The sequence below is a fragment of the Choloepus didactylus genome, chromosome 23, assembly GCF_015220235.1.
Source record: "Choloepus didactylus isolate mChoDid1 chromosome 23, mChoDid1.pri, whole genome shotgun sequence".
In the NCBI taxonomy this organism is placed as follows: domain Eukaryota; kingdom Metazoa; phylum Chordata; class Mammalia; order Pilosa; family Megalonychidae; genus Choloepus; species Choloepus didactylus.
The window spans coordinates 20,080,308-20,101,144 of record NC_051329.1 but is presented as its reverse complement, the minus strand read 5'-3'; the positions used below and the strand labels follow the sequence as shown (position 1 = coordinate 20,101,144).

Genomic DNA, 20,837 nt, shown 5'->3' with positions numbered 1-20,837 from the left:
TGCCGGGTCCAGGCTCATCCCCCGGAGTCACATCCTGCGTTGGGGACCTGGGATTTTAAGAGCTCCCAGATGATTCCCACGTGCTGCACGGTTGGAGGAGCACTGGCTTATATTCTCCTCCCCTAGCCAAGCCCCGTGATTTCCTCCCACCCTCACCTTCATTCCCCCAGATAACCACCATCCTGAATTTTGTGTCGTGAACGGATTATTTTCCTCCATCCTTCCCTATTTCAAGAACTAGCAACGTTTGCTACTGATCTCCCGCCCACCACCAGGGGGCGCCAGAGGAAAAACCACAACCTTTCTCTTCCCTGCGCGTCCAGTATCGCGCTGAAGGTGGCTTGGTCTTCGCGGCGCTCCGTCGCCGGGTCCGTTGCCGAGGCAACGAGCGGGGAAACGGCCGGCGTCAGTGCCTAGAGGCCTGCGGCGGGCGCTGCGGTATCCGCTAGGCCTGGTCCAGGCTTCCGGGATTTCCGTCTGGCGGCTTTTCGGAAACTCTGGGGCGCGGAGAAACGTGAGTCTGGCGGCTGAGTCCACCCGGGAGCCGGCGTTGCGGCTGGCACTCACAATCTCCGGCCGCGGTCGGCCCCGCGCTGGCGGGAACCGGAGCGAAGGTCCAGAGATACGACGTCAGGGCAGGGCGCCCCTCTCTGTACTCCTAATGCGCCCTGGGGTCAACACTTCCCTGTGTAAACCCGTTTGCCAGATATGAATGTTGAGGCCTAGGGAGGGAAGCGGCTTGTTCAGGGCACTGGATCTTGAATTTCTTGACTCCTCGTTGCAAAGATGTATCCACTGGCTTCTTGAAAAGGCAAGGGTTAAAAAAAAGCATGTCAGGCCCGCGCAGTCTCACGGCAGAGGTCGCAGACTAGCAGCCTGCAGGCTAAATTGGGTGCATGGACTTATATTATTTGCCTTCAGCTCCTGGAAGACTGAGTATGAGACTCTTGGCGCAGACCCCGGCCTACGCGCTTATTCAACAGACGTTCCTTAAGCACTACGATAGTCAGGCACTGTGGAGACCTTGCACCTGAGGACAGCTGTGGGTGGGGGGAGGGTTGTCCTGGCTAGAGTGAGGCTGCTCTACTTTCTGGTTCCCAGATTGCCCCCGACCCCCAGCAAGTCACGTCCTGTCTCTGTGTGGCAGTTTCCCCATCCGTAAGATCAGGGGTCTGCCCTTCATGGTGGCCCAGAAGACTTCCAAGTGTGCCTCCTGGCTTCGTCCCTCCCCTGGGGCTGCCGGAGCCAGTGCATGTTGGTTCCAAAAGGCAGCCTTTCACAGTGGGCAGCGCCTGGGCTCTGGACTCAGACCTACATGAATTAGAATCCCAGCTTTTTTATTTCCTCTATTTCTTAGCTGTGTATGATCCTGGGCAAGTCGCTTCACCTCTTTGAACTTAAGTTTGCTCATCTGTCAAATATTGGGGTGGTGGTAAGAATGAGAAAGGTCATATGTACCAAATGCTTGGCACATACAAATTGTCCTTCAATTAGTGTACCTGTTACTTACACAGAGTATAAAAGTCTCCAGCATGCCAAATCCAGCATTGCTAGGACTGTCCTTGTCTCTGTCCTCATTGCCCCTGAGAATGCCTGGCCCCCAGCTGGGTGCATCCTGGGTTAATTTAAATCAGTGATTTGCAGCCCTGTTGGCAGATCATGTTTAAAATGCCGATGCCTGGGTCCTGATCTAAGATTGTCTCAGGGGGTGGGTCCCAGGCATCGGTATTTCTTTAAAGCTCCAGGGAATGATTCCAATGTGCAGTCAGGGGTGAGGACCACTGAGTAAAGGGATATGGCCAAGCTTATGCAGTTTCCTGGGGTTTGCAGTCAGCACATATTATCACCATTACTGTTCTCAGATGGCACTGCCCACACTGCCCTCCTACTGGTGCAGCCGGAGGCTCCTAGATCAGCAGTTAGCACGACAGCGAGAGCAGGAGGCCCGGCTTCGGCAGCAGTGGGATCAGAACAGCCGCTACTTCAGGCTGTCCGACATTTGCAGCTCCAAACAGGCAGAGTGGAGCTCCAGGACCTCTTACCAGCGGAGGTAATTGCATGGTGACTGCCAATTGGATGGAAGTGGGGGGCCCCACTAGCTGGTCAGCGGACATGGTGTTAAGGACGTGTGGCTTGACTGCATGTTTTCTTGAGGGATTTGCTGAACAGCGTGGGTTACCTGCATAGTGGTGATGTTTTCTCCCAACTGGAAATTAAAGAAAAAATCATAAGTAACACATTCACATTGAAAACGATAAAACAATATAGAAGTGTATGAAGTGGAAATCTCCTTGTAAACCCACATCTCCAGAGAGAAGAATCTGGTACATATCCTTTCATACTTTTTCCCATTTGTGTTTGTGTATAAATAGACACACACTCATTCTAGAAATACATGTACAAACATGGTGTTTAACAGCATAGGTTTTGGAGTCAGACAGATCTGACACAGAAATCTTGATTGTGTCACTTGCTACATGAATAAGGCTCAGTTTCCTCATCAGTAAAGTAGGCTAAAACAGAACTATTTTGTAGGATTTATGTGATGATTAATATAAAACTATCCATGTAAAGATACATGCATAGCTTAGTCCCTGGCTTGTGGTAATTGCTCAGAAAGCATTAGCTATTACTGTTATCACATGCAAAACAGTATTTGTTTATGAAAACAAAATTAGTTTGCATCCTGTTCTGTGACCTGCTCTCTCCACTTTGGTTAGGTGGCACCTTTCTGTGTCACTGTGGCATGTCCACCTCTGCTCCTTCGCAGAGCAGAGCTTCCGCTGTGTGGCTCCAGCAGGACTGGCTTATTGTGGATCCTTTTCACCCAGCATGCATGCCTATCAGCGGGAGAAGATGAAGGAGGAGAAGAGGAGGAGTCTGGAGGCCAGACGCGAGAGGCTCAGGCAGCTTCTGCTTGAGGAGCAGGACCTGCTGGCCAAAGAACTGGAGGACCTGAGCACAGACCTCCGGGAAAGTAGAATCCGCGAGCGGCTTGGGAGCCTGAAATCAGCCCGAGAAGAGCAAAGGAAACTGGTAACTTCCCACTGACCTTTAGAAGGTTCCAGAGCAAGAGCATCCCCAGCCTGTCAGTGTTGTGCACGTGGGATCACGCCTAGGCATTCTGGTCTGACGAGAGGGCGGTTGGTGCCAGATCCAGACAGGAAGTGTGCTAACTCCTAAATCTTTGATCAAGGAGCGTGTTTTGCACACTCAAATCATTACATCCGAGTCCTTTTCTTTATTCCAATTTTGTGGTTCCACAAAGGTCTGGGGCCGGCATATTTTATCTTCCAAAGTATTTGGAACAGTGAGCCCCAATGTGTGTTTTAAGCCTGCTACATTTTGAAACCTAGAGACAACCTATGTGTGGCATCAGATTTTGGTCCCCTTATGTTGCCATTGTGAGGGTCGTTTCTTCCGCCCATGGGTGCTGTTGTTTCTGCTCTGGCAGTCTGGCTCCCAGAGTGGGCGCTGCGAGGCAGGCAGGGGAGGGAAGGGGGTGCAGTGAGGCTGCCAGGTGGAAGAGCCTTTAGCCTGGCTGTCTGAGCTGACTGCCACTGTGGGTTGTCCAAAAAGTGAATGGATTTGAAAAGTGACATCAGGCCTCCCTTGTGTTTTCTTTGGACAGATTGCTGAACAGCTTCTGTACGACCATTGGAAAAAGAACAACCTTAAGCTTCGAGAGGTGAAAACCAAGGAGATGCTCACTGATATGCCTAAGTAGATGAGCTCATGTTTGCAGCCTTTTTTAAAACTTGTATCTTTTGCTGGGTTGAAGCAAATGAGGGAACTGCCTAGCCATGAAAAGAGCCCCGTGCAGAAGAGCTGGGTGGACTGGACCACCAGTTCATTCACTTACTTAAAAAACATTCACTGAGCATCTACTGCTCAGTCTACTGCATGGGGCATGCAAGACTAGACAGTGGGCTGGTGGTTACAGTGCAGGGTCATGGGTACTGGGTAGGCCCTGGGAAGATGGAGCTTGGCACAGTATCCATCTGAGTTGGGAGTTGGGGAGGCATCCCAGAGGAGTTTGGAAGGACGGGGGAGGGCATTAATGCAGCACAGAGGTGAGGGAAGGATGTTCTAGAGACAACCATGCAGGAAACAGGCCTGAGTCAGAAGTGCAGAACGTGCCCAGGAAGCTACAAGTGAGTGAGGCTGGGCCACCAGATGGGGAAGAGGAGCCCCGAGAGATGAGACTGGTAAGGCAGTGGGGGGCAGACCTCTCAGGGCCTTGTGTGGCCTTCTCCTGCATGTACCGGGAATGCGGCGGGGGCAGGACAGGACCCAGCTGCATTTTGGAGAACTCCTTCTGGCAGCAGTGTAGAGTTTGGGCAGGGAGGGTGATGCTAGTTGAGGGGATGCAGCATCTTCCCAGGTGAGTGATGGTGATGGTCTGAACTGGGGTGGCGGGAGAAAGGAGAAACCTGTAGTACTTGGGGTCGGGGAGAGAGGGTGTCCTGGCAAGGTGGCCTCGTTCAGCCAAGAGGGAACATAAGGAGATTGGGCTAGAAGGAAATAATTCCATCCTTGATAGCACTGATTTATTAAAATTCACAGTCTTTGTACAGTTTGGTGTCATTAATTTATGCAATAAAATTTAGAAATTTCCAGTCACTAAGTAATGGAGCATCTTGGTGCTTTTGACTATTATTATACACTTGGCTCTAAACTGGCCATTTGTTGACTTAGGTGGCCCTGCAAAACTATTTACTCACAAACAGGTTTATTCAAAATATTGAAGTTAGTTGCAGGTCTTCAGATTTGGAAATTGAGAAGCTTTTAAAACCTATACATACAATTTCCCCAATAAGAGTATTGGCATTCATTTTCTGATCCAAAGATTTTCTAAACTCATATCTCTTATTAATAACCCTCCAATGCATCGTTTGATACAGGGAAGCACATGTTTTTGCAGCTACTGCTTTGCAAAGGGAACTTTGGGGAGCTGGGCAGGGGGTTGGGTCTGCCCCTCACCCAGGTGCCTCCAGGTGTTCTGTGGCCTGCCATGGCTTCAGACCAACCAAAAAGACAGTGTATTGCTTTTCTGGTGTCTGCTGACCTGTTCTGCTCAACCCCAAGGGTACTGGGAGAAAAATTTCTGTTTCTTTGTTCCAACTCTGGAGAATGGTTTAGAAGCACCTGGTCCTTTGGTTTTCTATTTTACTTGCATTCAAACCACCCTGTGCTTCGCTCACTGTTCAGGAGTGGACACCTGGGCCACTGTGAGTCCTCCCAAAGTGTAGTCATGGCCACGTTCCAGCATGTGGCTGAGAAGACAGCATACCAGCCTGCAGTGAATGTCAGATGAACCCCTGAGGAAAATAATATTCTCCCCCTTCTTGTCCTCAGATTGAATTGGACCTTCACAAGAAGCATGTGATAAACTCTTGGGAAAGGCAGAAAGAAGAAAAAAAACAGGTGCTGTATATGGCTCTTGGAATAGTCCCATGTGCTACAGTGTGAGAGTCTCTATCTCTTTGAATTTGTTTCCTGTTTTCAGTGCTGACGACTCCAAGCAAAGACTAGAGGTTTTTAAGTTTCCTAAACACATGTTAAAGCTGAAGGTTTGCTCTGGCATGTTTTAGAGTCCTGTGAGATCATCCTCAGGGGCAGAATAAGACCAGGTGATCAGAGCAGGTCGGCCTCTCTTGGCGGTTCTAGATGGACTGGGCTTTAAGGGCATTTTTGTTGCTGGCTGACACTCTTTTTCAATCTGTTTTTAGGTAATCTGCATCATTAACTCTCAATCTGTGTTTACAGTGGCACCTCTGGGGATAAAAGTCCACACCTCCCCCTGAGCTCATTGTTTTGCCTATGGGTTCGTTTTGGAAAGCCTTTTGTTGGGTTTTGGAAGGGAAAAGAAATCTGACATTAAGCCCTTCCTCTGAGCCAGGGACTGTGCTGAGCAGTGCCCAGGCTTTGTCTCTTAGGGAGGTCTCATCCCCACCACTCTGAGGGAACCGAGCCCAGGAAGGTGCACCCTCGTCCAGGATCACAGCTAAGAGGGGACTCAAGGCGGGCCGACTCTGGTGCAGATGCCTTGGAATGAGGAACTGGTGGGCCCTGCGGCTGCAGATACTGATCTCCCGGGTTCATTTGCCCCCATGTAGCAAGAAGCCACCAACAAGGAAGAAAAAAAAAGGTATGAAAATGAATATGAAACGGCCCGCAGGGAAGCGATAGAACGGATGAAAGCAGAAGAAGAGAGGAGGCAGTTAGAGGATAAGCTACAAGCCGAGGCATTGCTTCAGCAGATGGAGGAGCTGAAGTTGAAGGAGATGGAGGTAAGTGCAAGCCCCACCTGGGCCAGGTGGCCTTCCACCCCCACGACCTCTCTTACAAGCTGTTTGTTAGTATCAAACAGGAATTTAAAAAGTTGGTCTAAAAAGAGGTCATATCAGGGGAAGGCAGCTTTCAGAAATGCACCAGCTGGATTCTCCCTTCTCTCACATGTAGTTCCCATCCCATGGTTTTTCCACACTCCTAGGTGTGTGCTCAGATTCTAGGACATCAATGATACGGAGTTAATAGATGTTTTCGTTGCAGACCTTCTGTCTGAGAGCCTCCTTAGAACTTGGATTTCCCAGGGTGCTCAGCAGACATGAATTAGTTTGGCATCCTCAGCACACAGCTCTCCACTGGTAGCATGTCTTGGCTCTCAAGGCATAAATGGAGGGTTTTGGTCCAGGAGTCTGTGCAGTTTCCCTGTAGGGCTGGGTCTTCCCATGCGGGTGAGATGAGGCCCTGTGTGTACCTGAACTCCTCAATCCCCACGTCTGAATGACTCAATAAATGGAAACTTAGTGCCCGCTACTTAGACTAGTGCCAAGTGCTGGGCTGGGTGCTAGAGACGCAGCCCTCACAGGAGAAACAATGTTAGGCGGGGGAGACAGACGTGAAGTTATAGTAGAGCATGGCTGAGTGTGGGTCCTGTGGGAGCATGGAGCATGGGACCTGAGAAAGGCTTTGCAGGAAATGCTGGCCAGCTGATAGAGGACGGGCGAGGGGTCAGCCAGGCAGAGGGGCTCAGAGCCTCAGAGGTGGGAGAGGATCACGATCACCAGGGTGGTGAGGCCCAGCCCTTGTTGCTTAGTTTTGCCGAAAATGGAGGTGAGGCATGAAGGAAGATCTGATTGCATGGTCTTAGTCAGGTTTATTGTCTTTGTAACAACAGGCGACCAAACTGAAGAAGGAGCAGGAGAATCTGTTGAAGCAACGGTGGGAGCTGGAGAGGCTGGAAGAAGAGAGGAAGCAAATGGCAGCCTTGCGGCAGAAGGCAGAGCTGGGGTGTGTGCAGGAAAGCACTGCTGCCCTCACCCCCCAGGGCCCTTCCCAGGCAGGGGTCTCTCGCTGCTTTCTCAGACGTGCATCAGTATCCTTGAAAGCATAAAGGCTACAACCTGGAGTAGGTAGTAGTCTAACTTCTGTTTGGTCCTGTATAAGACACTGAAGGCAATCCATATTTTGCTCATTTTTAGGCGCTTTTTGAGACATCAGTATAATGTACAACTCAACAGACGTACACAGCAGATCCAAGAGGAACTGGTAAGTGTGAAGTTGCAGCCTGGCATTTCTTTCACGCTCTTTTGGAAAAAAAAATGTTTTTCATTGCACAGTGAGTGCACACTTGCAAGAATTAAACACAAAGTGAGGTTCCCCCTGGCCTGCCCTTGCAGTCTCTGCCCCTCTCATGAGAAGTCCATTTTGGTACCTGCCCACAGAGAGGTTGTTTTGGGGTTGTGGTTTTTAAATGTAATTGAAGTTGCATTCTGTAGCGTGTTTACTTAACAGTAAATCTCACACTTTTTTTTAAGGTCAGTATATTTATGTTGAGCTTGTTCGTCACGTACTTTGATGTACTCTCTCACCAAGATCCTGAGTAGGACAAAAACAGTGCACAAGCAAACCTAAGTTTCCCTCCTATCCCTGTCTACAGGTATCAGGGAGCAGCCTGACTATTGTTCCCATCGTGCAGCTTTCCCCCTGAGTATGTCTTTCCTGTCTCAGGACAGAGCCAAACTCCCCGGCTGGCAGCAGTGCCAGGCTGTGGTTGCAGAAGGGCTCCATCCTCCCCCGGGGGTGCATCCCCCCTTACCCACTGTGCTTCCACCTTGCTTCCTCCAGGAGGCTGACAAGCGGATCCTGCAGGCGCTCCTGGAGGAGGAGGAGGAGAACCAGCGCATCCACCTGGCCAAGCGGGAGCAGGCCCTGTCGGATGTGGCCTGGATGAAGCAGGTCATCGAGGAGCAGCTGCAGCTGGAGAGGGAGCGGGAGGCAGAGCTGCAGATGCTGCTGAGGTGAGAGGCGGCAGCTGCCTGGGCACGACCACCCGGCCTCTGCTCTGGTACCTTGAAATCCCTGCAAGTCAATGCGAGAATCGCCGGTTATCCAAACATTTGTCCTTGTCCGTTGTCCATCATTTGCGAAGAGCACATCTTTGCCATTGGACCCAGGTTTGCGGGTGAGTGGGTGAGCAGAAATCAAATGGGATTGAGTAACTGTTCATCTAAAATCTTAGAAATTTGAAAGGAAATGCTTATAAATGATGGAGATGGTGAATGCTTCTTATATGTATATGAATGAATCTGGAGCTGAAAAATTAAACAAGTAGAGTTAAAATAATCTAATAATAAGTAACATTATTGAGCACTTACTATGAGCCAGACACTGTGCTAAGTGCTTTGCATTCCTCATCTTATTAATCCTGACAGCCAGCCAAGTGGTAAGTACTCAGCCCACGGAGACCTGAGGGGCCACTCGCTTGCCCCAGGTCACAGGTGGGAGCACTGAGCCCAGGAGAGGGGTGACAAGGCTCAGGCACCACCCCTCCTGCTCCCCAGGGTCCTGACGATTTCCTTCCCTTCTCTGTTTAAATGGCCTGGTGGCAAGTCATTGCAAGTGCTTTTTGTAAGGAGATGGGGTATAGAAAAGATAATTTAAAGTACTTAATAATACTTTCAGTGAATATTGTCCATAAGATTAATCTTTAAAAAGTTGTTTGGAGAGGCTGGCTGAAGGTTGGCCCCACAGGAAGCCCCTGGCGTGTGCTAACTGCTGCTTTCGAGCCCTGGCTGTTCTTTGGTTAACCTCCTGCCGTTGGTGGAGTAATAAGGAACCTGCTCTCATCCATTTTGTGTTTGCCCAGGGAAGAAGCCAAGGAAATGTGGGAAAAGAGAGAGGCTGAGTGGGCCCGAGAGAGGAGCGCGCGGGACAGACTGATGAGGGAGGTAATCTCGGCCGCGACGCACAGGGAAGGGCCATCAGACTCCAGGGGCAGAAGTCTGGGCATCCCCGTCACAGGCTGACCCTGCCATGTGGTCTCGGATCAGTCTTCTTGGTTATTTAAAAATCATTACGAAAGCAGTATATGCTTTTTTAGGAAAAAAATCAGAAGTACAGAAAAGGAAAAACAAAAAGGGTACCCAGAGGTCTGTCGTCCACATAGCTTCTATTACTTATTTCCTTCTCCTCTTTTGTTTCTCTACATAACATTTTTTTCTACTTATTTTTTGTGCTATGTTTGATTTCAAGCATTTTATCATTCAGTTACATCCTCTTTGTAAATATTTTAACAGGTACATAGCACGTTGTCATGTGTGTGTACCATGGCTTGTTCCATGGACTCTTCCATATTTAGGATTTTTTTCTTAGTTTGGATAACCAGAAGTAGACTAAGTGGATTAAAGAGCATGATTATCTTATTTATCAGTATAGAAATTAAGATGTATTCCAATTACAAGGTTTAATTGTATTAATTACATTAATTTAATTGTATTAATTTAAATTAAATTAAATTAAATAAATAAATTAATTGTATTAATTTAATTGTATCCCAATTACAAGGAAATCACTTGGGAAAAAAAAAGTCATTATGCATGTGTTGAAAGTTATTTTAAAGTAGTTTAGAAAGAGAAATTATATTTTGTGCATATCAGTATGTTGTGTATTGGAAACCATGAGAAGTCGGGGCTCAATTGGTGATTTTTCACTTTTGTGGATACCAAATATTCTCTATTGTCTCTTGATTTCCCCCATTCTTAAGTCTCTGCCTAGCTGTGGCCACTTTACAGGCCCTTCCGGAGGACATCACTGTTGGCCTGGTCACATGACTCCCACTGTTGCTCCTGAGTCTGGGCTCGTGGGGCCTAATACTGCTCTGTGGCCCGTTTAAACACAGCAGGCTTCTGCTGCTTTGGGCAGTAAAGTTGAATCCAGAAGGTTAGGGGAGAGCCCAGACTCGGCTTCTGGTCATCTGTATGGCTTGTGGGTTTTTTTCTTTTTTGCGGAATCCATTGGTAGAGAGTGAGACTCACCTTGCTGCTGAGAAGTCTCTCTGCCCCTGGGGAGAAGGACATCTTCCACAACTCCTTTGACCACTTCGGTGCCCACCTGTCTCCACAGGTGGGATGTAGTGTGAGTGTGCTAGGGTGGTGCACATCGCCTCTTGTGCTCTGGCACACCTAGTGGACGCTGTCTGGACCCAGGGCTGTTGTCTGTACGTGCCTTCGTCTGGAGTATTTAGGTCTGAAGCTGAGCATTAGGCTGGATCTCAGGGTAGCTGCAGCCCACTGGAGGCTGGTAGAAAGGGTATCTGTTAGAATCGAAATAAAACTCTCCCTTCTCCTTTTTGCCAAGAATAGGTTCTGACAGGAAGACAACAACAAATACGAGAAAAGATTGAACAGAACCGACGTGCACAAGAGGAATCCCTGAAACAAAGGGAGCAACTTATTCAAAATCTCGAGGAGGTGAGAGAGTCAGCTCGTCGTGAGAAGGAAGAGAGTGAAGAACTGAAGTCCGCGAGGAAGCAAGAGCTGGAAGCCCAGGTGGGGCTGAGCCCGGGGGTGGGAGGCCACCTTCGGGAGCAGCAAGGGGGCTGAGGGCCCTGGAGGGAACAAGCCCTGCTCCCTCCAAGGCATTGGTTCTTGCATCATCCTGGGGCAGGAATCGGGGGCCCTTGGCATTAGTGCATTGACTAGAAGTTCTCGTTGGAGAGCTCAGCGCACACCTTTTCCTCTCCAGCTGAAACCCTGACCCACATGGATGTAGTTCAGACTCCACCCCAGCTCCTCCCTCTCTGGCGGGAGCATTCGGTCATGCTGTCTGTCTTCTCCGTATCCTGTCTGCATCTGCAAGCACTTCACTTACTGGGTCACAATCCTTTATTTATTCAATCCAATGCCTAATATGTATAACAACATATTTCCCCAAATACCTGGCTGCATCCGGAGTTTTTACAAGGTGTATGTTCCCTCACATAGAACCTTTTCCAGTGCCAGACATTTTTTCTTGTTTATTGCACTTTCTGTCACTGCTGTTTAGCTCTGATTCTCCAGCTGGGCAGAACCATGGGCTTTCCCTCCTGACTAGACGCAGGGCTCCGCCCGTGGGCCCAGCTCAGGGTGACTTTGCTCTCGGTGGCCAGGTAGCCGTGCGCCAGCTTCAGGCCTGGGAGGAGGAACAGCGGCAGGAGGAGGAGGTGGCGGCGGCCAGGCAGGCGGAGCAGCTCAGCGATGCCCTCCTACAGCAGGAGGCAAAGACGATGGCCACGCAGGGCTACCAGCCCAAGGTAGGAGCCTGCTGGGCAATGGGCCCTGCCTTCCTGGGCCTGCTCAGAGCCAGCTCCATGCTCAGTGCTGCTTCCAGCCACCCGGATTCTCCTGTGCTCTTCTCCTGTCTGTCTCTCCTTCCTGGCTAGCAGGGAACTGTGACGTGGGGTCTGTTTTGGTCCTCAGTGGGACTGCAAAGGGCTTTATAGGTGATTTTGCTCTGGCTCATGCCACTGCAGTCCAGACAATGAGGTCCTGACTGGGAAGCTGTGTGCTGTGTCCCTGTTCAGGGACAAAAATCCAAGAAGAGCTTTGGCCACAGCTGACGAGCAGTTGGAAGAGCAGTGGTGTTAGGTCCTGCCTGTTCAGACAGCCAGAGCCTCAGGCAACAGAGCTGTTTCTGTTCCTTTCCTCCTCTTGGCGCCTCTTGCTGCCCTCTCCCCACTGTCTGGTCCTCTCCTCCCCTTCCCTCTGTGTGTCTCTCTCTCCCTGTCTCTCTTGGTCATCACTGAAGTGCTGCAGAGGAGAATAGCTGTAACCCTGCCCCAAGGGAGCTGATGGCTAAAGCTCCAGTGAAAACTGGCCGAGGGCCCAGTGGGCAACTTGCCTCTGCCCCTCCCTGGGCGGGGGAGCTACACTGGCCACAGAGCACCTTTTTCACAGTGCATTCCCTGGGCCATGTGTGCAAGAGAAGAAGGGCTGGCTTCTTCCGTGGGCAGAGTACTCTGGGAAACAGAGTGAAACAAAATTAGACCAGCTACTACACTTGCTGTAAAATTTAATGTTTTCCTGTCCCCCTTCAGGAAAATTTCTAAACTCATTTGACCAGGAGTCAGTGAGTTTCTCAGGATCAGGGTGCCACACAGCACATTTGAAATGTTTCCTAGGGCTGGTACCTTTTTAAAAAAGTTATCAAGTGTCCCATTTATGGCTTAGAGTCAAAACTTTTTCAGTTGTAAATGAAGACAGCCATATATACCATGTGTTTAGCTCATACTTAAAATGGGATTAATTCCCAGTCTCCACAGACTGCTGATCTGACCTGTCTTATGTTTCTTTTCTTTTCCCAGCTTTATGGACATCCCAGAATTGCTTGGAACTGACTCAGTTTGTACCATAAGCACAGGGCACAAGGATGCTGAGGCCTGTGATATGCAGCCACCCAACAGCTTTACGATGTTCTGTTGTAGTCGGCATTAGGTCACTGTAAAATTGCTGCATGACACCTGTTTGGGTGCATGATTCAATGGATTGAGGGGGAGCCAGAAACCGAGGTGCTGAGGATATGCAGCACCCAGTGAGAGCCCTTTCTCGCCACTCTCATCTGGGAAAAGGGCTTGTCTAGGCACACATTGACAGTGCTGTCAAACCATCTTGTATCATTTATAAATAAGGTCAGATTCTGAATCAGTACTAAGAGTTACAAGTTGCATTCCATGACAGGATACCCAATGAAGATTCTAATTCCAGCTAGGGATGTGAGACAGTTTTAAAAACTGCCACTTAAAATTTAACTTAAAGATTCTATTAAAACAAACCAGTAGGTTTTGGTGCAGTTTATTTTAGGGTTTATTAATGAAGTAGTCCTGATGGTCACAGAAGGATCATGTCTTTTGTATTATGGAAGAAAAGAACTATCAACAAATGAGAACCCTGAGACAGTCTGACTTGGTCCATGAAAGCTCTCTGGAAGGGGAGTAAGAGATGAGTCTGTCCCCCTTCAGGAACATTTAGTTTTGACAGTGTTGTTTCTGTGGGAGTGATCCCAGCATGGACTCGACTGAGCCTCCAAAGGGGAGTGAGTGGGCCCGGCTGTCCCCTGGTTGGCTCACCTTTTAAAGGCAAGGCCATGACTTGGAGCTGTGGTGTCTTGGGAGGTCCCTCCTGGCCTCAGCCACATGCAGCCTTCTGGGATTTACGTGCCCAGAGAAAGGGGCATTGAGCCTGATGAAACCAGGTCATACTCAGAACAATGGAGCAGCCAAAAATTTTTCCCCCACTTTTTTGTCAACCTGACAGTTTTTCTAGACTAAATCTCTACCAATAGTTAAAAATTCCTTGGAGCAATAATCATGTTTTTGAGTTGTATTTTTTCCATACTCTTCCTCTGGGGTTTGTTTTCATTATTTTGTATACAAGATTCCATCTCAAAAAATTTTCATATGTATTATTGCCAGTTACAGGGCATTGTTCCATGGTTATTAAAAGCTATAGTTTATTAAAAATCCTGGTTTAAGGGCTACATTATCTTTCACTTCCATTGGGTTATAAAAACAAATTGGGCTGCTAACTGCATCCATAATCTGTTTTTCATTTTCCTGTCTTGAGTTTCTTGGAGTATGATCCCCTGAGCGCCACTTTCATTATGTATGCTCGTATTTATTCCCCATTTCAGATGTTCATTAATTGTGAAAGTTCTGGTTGACTGCATTGCTTCCAGGCTTTGTTACAGTTGTTTTTATTAATTGCTGCAAAGTGGGTTGTATAGAGTGATATGCTTTTACTGATTGAATCCTTGTCTCCTATAGGTTTGGATATTTTCTGTGGCTGGTCATGTTACTAGATTATATTTTCTTGTAAAAATGGTGGCGTCCCCCTCTTGTTGCCATTGGAGCTGCTTCTAAATAGGCCACAGAAAATTGTTAGCAATCAGGATGCTGTCTGAGCTCTGGTGCGTGATGGCTGTAATCTTCCTTACCAGGATCTAAAAATCATGTATACTGGCTCTCTTCTCTATTATTACGTTGCATAAATATTTCCTCTCTAAACTGGGCCAAAATGTTTGTTTTCTAAACTTATGGCTTCTACTGTCTTATCTCTATTTTAGCCCATATTCCTCTTGAGTATTTTGATTGGGTTCTGGTTACCAACACATTTATTGACTTTATTATTCCAAAGCACCTTTTTCTATTTGACTTACTGTAAAATTAATGATTTACAGATTGTTCTTCAGCAGATTCTTTAAGGTCACTTTCTTTGGTACAGATGGTATGGCTGCCACTACCAATACTAAACTATTCTTACTTTGTTCTGTATGTAAATGATAGTTTTTACTCTCTTTTTTCTCCTCATTTAGCCCAGATTCTCTCTCAGCGAGGCGCACTGCTAGGTCTGGGGGGAGCTGCAGACCTGAACAAAGAATAGGGACAGGAATCAGACTTGCACACAGGCAAGCAGACACTGCCCACAGGCCCATGCCCAGCTGTAACTTGTGGGACTGAAAAGTCATTTGTGCAGTAAATGTACTCAGTATATCCATATTTCTTTATGGATATAATGAATTTTTTTTTCATGATTTGGGTTTTTAGGTAGTTCACAAAATACAGAGCATCCTTTTAAAGCTTTTAAAAGCATTGGCATTAGCAGTTCCTGAGGACCTTGAGTAAGTTCAGCCATGTAGCCATGTAGAGCTTTATTTTAGGGAGCTGATTTGACACTGTAATTGTCTTCATTTTAGGGGGCATTTACTTTATGACTTAATTTTCTGATCAGAAGTTTTAAAATGTAAAAAAACAAACAAAAAAACTCCCTCAAGGGATACATGCATGTGACTTTTTTTTTACACGTAGCTGCAGTTTATCTTTACTGCTATATAGAGTTCATTATGTGAATATACTATGATTTATTCATTCTCATTTGTTTGGTTTCCAGTTTTTTTCTATTACAGATAGTGGTTCTACAAACATACTTGCATATAACTTCTAAGCACACATTCAAGATTATCAGATCACCAAACATTAAGTCCATGGACAAATATATTTCAACATTACAGTGATTCTGATGAGGATGGAAAAGTCTTTGTTTTATGTCATGACAACTGCCTTTACAGTGCTTTAGCACTTTTTTCTCATTTTATTTTGGTTAGCTGATCTAAAATGCTACAGCTCCTCTTTGTTCACTTTTCCCTAAAGACCCAACCCTTCATTTTTACATAGAAACTTTTATGGTAGAAGAATCTTGGTGGGCAGGGGTTCCCCATGTGTGTGGTTACCAGACTGTGGCACTGTTGTTCAGGCTGCTGCCTTCTGGACCTGCGTGTACACATCACTGATGTGGGTGTACCATTAATATACACGGTGCTTGATCCAGCCAGGTTGATGTTACAGATGAAGTTTTGGGGATGGATCCTTAATTCTGGGCACATAATTCTGAGTTACTGTTTTAGTTTGCTAAGCTGGTCAAAGAAGATTCCAAGAAATGCATTGGGAATTTACTAGCTTACAATCTTAAAACAGTTTTGAAGCCATGAAAATGTTCAAATCGAGGCATGATCAAGACAATGCTTTCTTCCTGAAGACTGGTGATCCTGGACTCCTCTGTCACCTGGCAAGGCACGTGGTGGAATCTGCTGGTCTCTACTGGGTTTCATTGCTTTCAGCGTCTTGCTTCTGTGGCTTCCTCTCCCTTTCTCTCTGTATTCATCCCGTTTATGAAGGACCCCGGTAAGAAGACGAAGACCCACCCTAGGCCATGCCTTAACTGAAGTAACCTAATCAAAAGGTCCTACTTACAATAGGCTTACACCCACAAGGATGCATTAGCTTTAAGAACATGATTTTCTGGGGGCACACAGAGTTTCAAACCACCACAGTTACTCTGGCTTCTGCCAGTCTTCACCTGAGGAGTGCCAGCCTTGTAGGCCCAGGCCTCTCCTCATTCCACATGCCCTTGCCAGGTGGTGTGAGCCAGGTCTCTGGCTTCCGGTGCCATCTCCATATCAGTAGCCCCTGCATCCGCGTCCCCAGCCCAGACTTCTGCAACCACTTCCACGTCTCGAATTGTGTCTCAAAGGTTCCTTAAACTCAGCACTACTTTCTCCTCCAAGTGTATCTACTTTGCTCCTTCTCGCTGCCATTGTTCATGGCTACCAATGACTTCCATCTGAAATCGCCTGTCCACACCATTTTGTCCCCAGTCTGCAGTCAGAGATCTTTTACATACACCTGAAATGAAAATCTGCCACCTTCAGTGGCCTTCCACTGCATTTAGAACCAAGACCAAAATCCTTCCCCGACCCACAAGACTCTATATCACTGGCCTGCCACAAGCCCTCCCTGAATGCACAATCAGATTGGTACAAAGAGGGACCCACAAAGATGTTCCTTACTGCATTAGTTACAATAGCAAAATTTGATAACCTAGATTCCCAACACTAGGGAGGCAATTTGCATTTGGGTTGCTATGAATTCTTTAAAACAAAACGGAATGCTTAATGTCCTTGAAAAATGTTCATGCTGTGTTAAAAGGCAATATAATTCCAGCTTTAAGGAAACAAGATATTATCTTGTAATTTCTAACAGTTGGGATAATGGGTATTTTTCATTTCCTTTTGGGTGCTTTTCTGTATTTTCCATGGAGAACATTTATAACTTTTGAAGTTAGGGCAAAACATTATTTTAAAAATAAAGGAGCAACTACTAGAGATAATTAACAGAGCACTACAAGATAAACTGGAGCTAAACCCAGCCTCTATTCCTGAATATCTACCCAAGTCCTGATAGGGAAAGTTAAGGACCCATTCCCAAATCGGTGTTTGGGAGGTCTCCAGTTGGAGCCCAGTCCTGTGGTGGTCTCCGGAGCCCCTCTCCAGGATTTCCACCTCTGAACAACTTGGCTGGGTATTATGCTGAGTGGAAAAAGCCAATCTCAAAAGGTCAAATGCTGTATGATTTCATTTATATGACATTCTTGAAAGGACAAAACTAGAGATGGAGAACAAGATTTGTGGTCACCAGAGGACAGGGTGTGACTATAAAGGGGAGCACAAGGGAGATCTTTGGGCTGATAGAGCAGTTCCGGGTCTGCACTGTGGTGGTGGTTACGGGTATCTATGCATGTGATAAAAATGGCAAAGAACTATATGCACGCATACATGCCCACACGCACACATGATGTCTGCATATAAAATCAGGGATCTGTGCATAAGGTCTGTGATTGTACCAATGCCAATTTCCTGATTTTTGATATTGTTCTATAGCTACATAGGGTGTTACTAATGGGGGAAACTGGTTGAAGGTTACAGGAGACCTCTCTACTATTTCTGCAACTTTTATAATTATTTCAAAATTAAAAAAAAAAATAGAATCTCTTCATGTAGGGTAGGTTTCTTAAGACACAAAGAGCATAAATAAAGGAGAAGATTGATAAATTTGACTATGTTTAAAAACCCTTATGGAGACACATGAAGTGAGGGAAAAGACATGCCAGAGAACAGGAAAGGATCTGTGTAACTAAGATAAGCAACAAAACTCCAGTGCAGAACATTTAAAAGCTCCCATGAATGTTTAAAAAGAGAGGGAACCTAATAGAAAAATGGGTAAAATACTGAGGCGCTTCACAAATGAGGAAATCTAAATGGCTAATAAATGTGAAAAACCTCTCGCTCAACCACATTATTAATCAGAGAGATGCAAATTAAAACTTCAATGAGACGCCACCAACAACCCAGCAGATAAAATGTCTGATTACTCCAGGGATGACAAAGATGTGGGACAAGGGGAACTCTCAAATTCTGCTGACAGGGTCGTAAATAGGTACAACCACTTTGGAAAATGGTCTGGCATCTATTAAAGCTTTGACGATGCATATACTGTATGGCCCAGCAGTCCTGCTCCTAGGTGTACACCCTACAGAAATGCAGTTATGGGTGCATCAAAAGATATGCACAGTAATTTCCATAGCAGTTTTTCCGAAAGAGCCTCAAACTAAAAATAACTCAAATGCCCATCAATACAATACTAGATAAATAAATTGTGCAATCATAGAGAATACTACACAGCCCTGAAAATGAACCAGCTAGAGCTACAGGTACCGACCTAGGTGAATCTGACAATATTGAGGGAAAGGAACAAAGAATACAGCAGCAGGATTCCATTTACAAGCTCAAAACCAGGCACAATGAAGCTACTGCTGAGAGATGCACATAAGGTTGTTCTGGTTTGCTAATGCTGCCAGAATGCAAAACACCAGAGATGGATTGGCTTTTATACAAGGGGGTTTATTTGGTTACACAGTTACAGTCTTAAGGCCATATAGTGTCCAAGGTAACACATCAGCAATTGGGCACCTTCACTGGGGGATGGCCAATGGAGTCTGGAAAACCTCTGTTAGCTGGGAAGTCACATGGCTGGCGTCTGCTCTAAGTTACGGTTTCAAAATGGCTTTCTCCCAGGATGTTCCTCTCTAGGCTGCAGTTCCTCAAAAATGTCACTCTTAGTTGCACTTAGGATATTTGTCCTCTCTCAGCTTCTCCGGAGCAAGAGTCTGCTTCCAACAGCTGTCATCAGACTGCAGGTCCTCTCTCAGCTTCTGGGTGTTCTTCAGCATCCTTTCTGGCTGTAGCAGTTCGCTCCTTCTGTCTGAGCTGATGTACTGCTCCAGTAATCAAGACCCACGCTGAATGGGTGGGGCCACACCCCCACAGAACTTATCTCATCAGAGTTATCACCTACAGTTTGGTGGGTCACATCTCCATGGAAATACTCAAAGGGTTCCAATCTAATCAGCACTAAAACGTCTGCCCCACAAGATTGCATCAAAGTACATGGCTTTTTCTGGGGGACATAGTACTTTCAAACTGGCACACAGGTGTTCACGTATAAGCAAGAAAATGATCACCAGGAACGTCCAGGGGGAAGGAGGGGCTGCAGGGACTCCTAAGGGGAAGGCATATTCTATTTCTTGACCTGGAACTGGTAACACAGGTGATCACTTTATAATTCTACACAGATATGTTCAATGCACACCTGCATTCATATTTCATGATAAGGGGGGTGGGGAGAGGCAAATGTAAGCATAGGTGAAAAACAGAAGCTTTGGCCCAAGCTGGCCCAGGTTCTAGTCCTGCCACCCCCCACAGGGCAGCTGGGTGACCCCGCTCTGGGCTCTGGTCTTCACCTGTGAAGTGTGGGGGATGGAGAAGTGGATGCAATCAGACCTGAGATGAGGAAAGCACAAAGCTCCAAAGGACATACTGCTCCTAGCCGGGAGGATGCTCCTCCCTCAGGCTGGGTCCTGCCTGTGGCGGGAGAGCCCATGTTGGTGCTGGTGGACTTGGGCAGGATTTTCGTCATTTTGTTGGGCAGCAGGTCAACTCAGGCTAGACCCCTTGTTCTCCGACTCTGAATCAGAGGCTCCTTCCTCCTGGGGTGGGGAGCTCTCTCCTCCTCTGGGGATGGGGTGCACCAGCCCGGCTGTGCCCTAGCACCAGGCACAGCTCATTCCAGAAGGGCTGACTTGGGTTAAGTCAACGTGCCACATGACATCTGTGAGGCCCTTTACTCATTCAGTTGAATCAGTCAATGTCCTTCACACACACAGCAGAGCCATATATGAGCAGCATTTATGGAATATCTCAATTTGAAACAAACAGAAAAGATGAGAAATATCTGTGGCAAAGAAAAGGAATCTGAAGACAAAACACAAGCCACCCAGGCTCTCTTCCTCTAAGTCTCTCCACCAGTCGGGCAGAAGACCACCCAGCAAGCAACACCTCCCTGCAGCCTGGGCTGGGCAGAGGTGAGGGTCTCGGCCTCCCTCTTCAACACTCCCAGGAAAGAAGACTCTCAGGAGCTGGGAGCCATGTCTTTGCTTGCTCTCTCCCTCCCCTGTACCTGTGCCAAGGCCGCTGCATTCCTCGCCCTCGTCTGACCTGGAAGGCCTGTCGTCTGCAGCTTCCTGGAGCCCTCCTCAGCCGCATGGCTCAGCCGTGCCAGCAGAGCCCGGTGGTTCAGACAAGGGCTCTGTGCCTTGACTCATTCCACCACCAACGGGGCTCTAAGGGCAAAGCGTTGCCTTCCTCATCTGCAAAACGGGGATAGTTTCAATTCCTACTTTACATGACTGCTGTTGACAACTAAGCGGACAATTTAGAGCGCACGTAACGCAGGGCGGCACCAAGTGAGGGCTGCTGTTAACTCAGTCCCTCTGGTCTGAAAGAAGCAGGGAAAGAGAGAAGCAGACAGTGCTAAATTGTACAAGGGGAGGCTAAGAGGCCTGTCTTAGGCCTGGAGGAGTAGGTTAAAGGACTGGCCTAGATTTCAAAACTCTTCTCTTTCCCTAAGGCATCCTAGAATCTCAGTGAAGTGAGACCTGGGAGAGAGATGGGCTCACAGCAGTAAGTCAAGAGAGAAGGCCAAGGCCACGTGAGTGGTGGGCTGGAGAGAAGTTGAGGCTGCAAGGCGGGGACAAAGGGCCTGGGAACGAAGAGAGGGAAGGGGGAAGTGAGTCCCAAGAAGCAAAGGTGTTGGGAAGGGGTGGGAAGAGGGCTTTTGGAGGAGA

General features: G+C 47.4%; 1 protein-coding gene across 1 annotated transcript; it reads left to right on the top strand.

Annotated features, from left to right (window-relative positions):
• The first annotated feature begins 391 nt into the window (after positions 1–391).
• LOC119519442 (trichoplein keratin filament binding) lies at positions 392–15,186 on the top strand. The gene is made up of 13 exons (XM_037817079.1): positions 392–514; positions 1,863–2,050; positions 2,832–3,036; positions 3,632–3,688; positions 5,359–5,427; positions 6,120–6,293; positions 7,184–7,296; positions 7,488–7,554; positions 8,134–8,306; positions 9,155–9,236; positions 10,650–10,835; positions 11,435–11,578; positions 12,629–15,186. The coding sequence occupies exons 2-13, from the start codon at positions 1,863–1,865 to the stop codon at positions 12,659–12,661; spliced, it is 1,491 nt and encodes a 496-aa protein (XP_037673007.1). The 5' UTR covers positions 392–514; the 3' UTR covers positions 12,662–15,186.
• Positions 15,187–20,837: the final 5,651 nt, after the last annotated feature.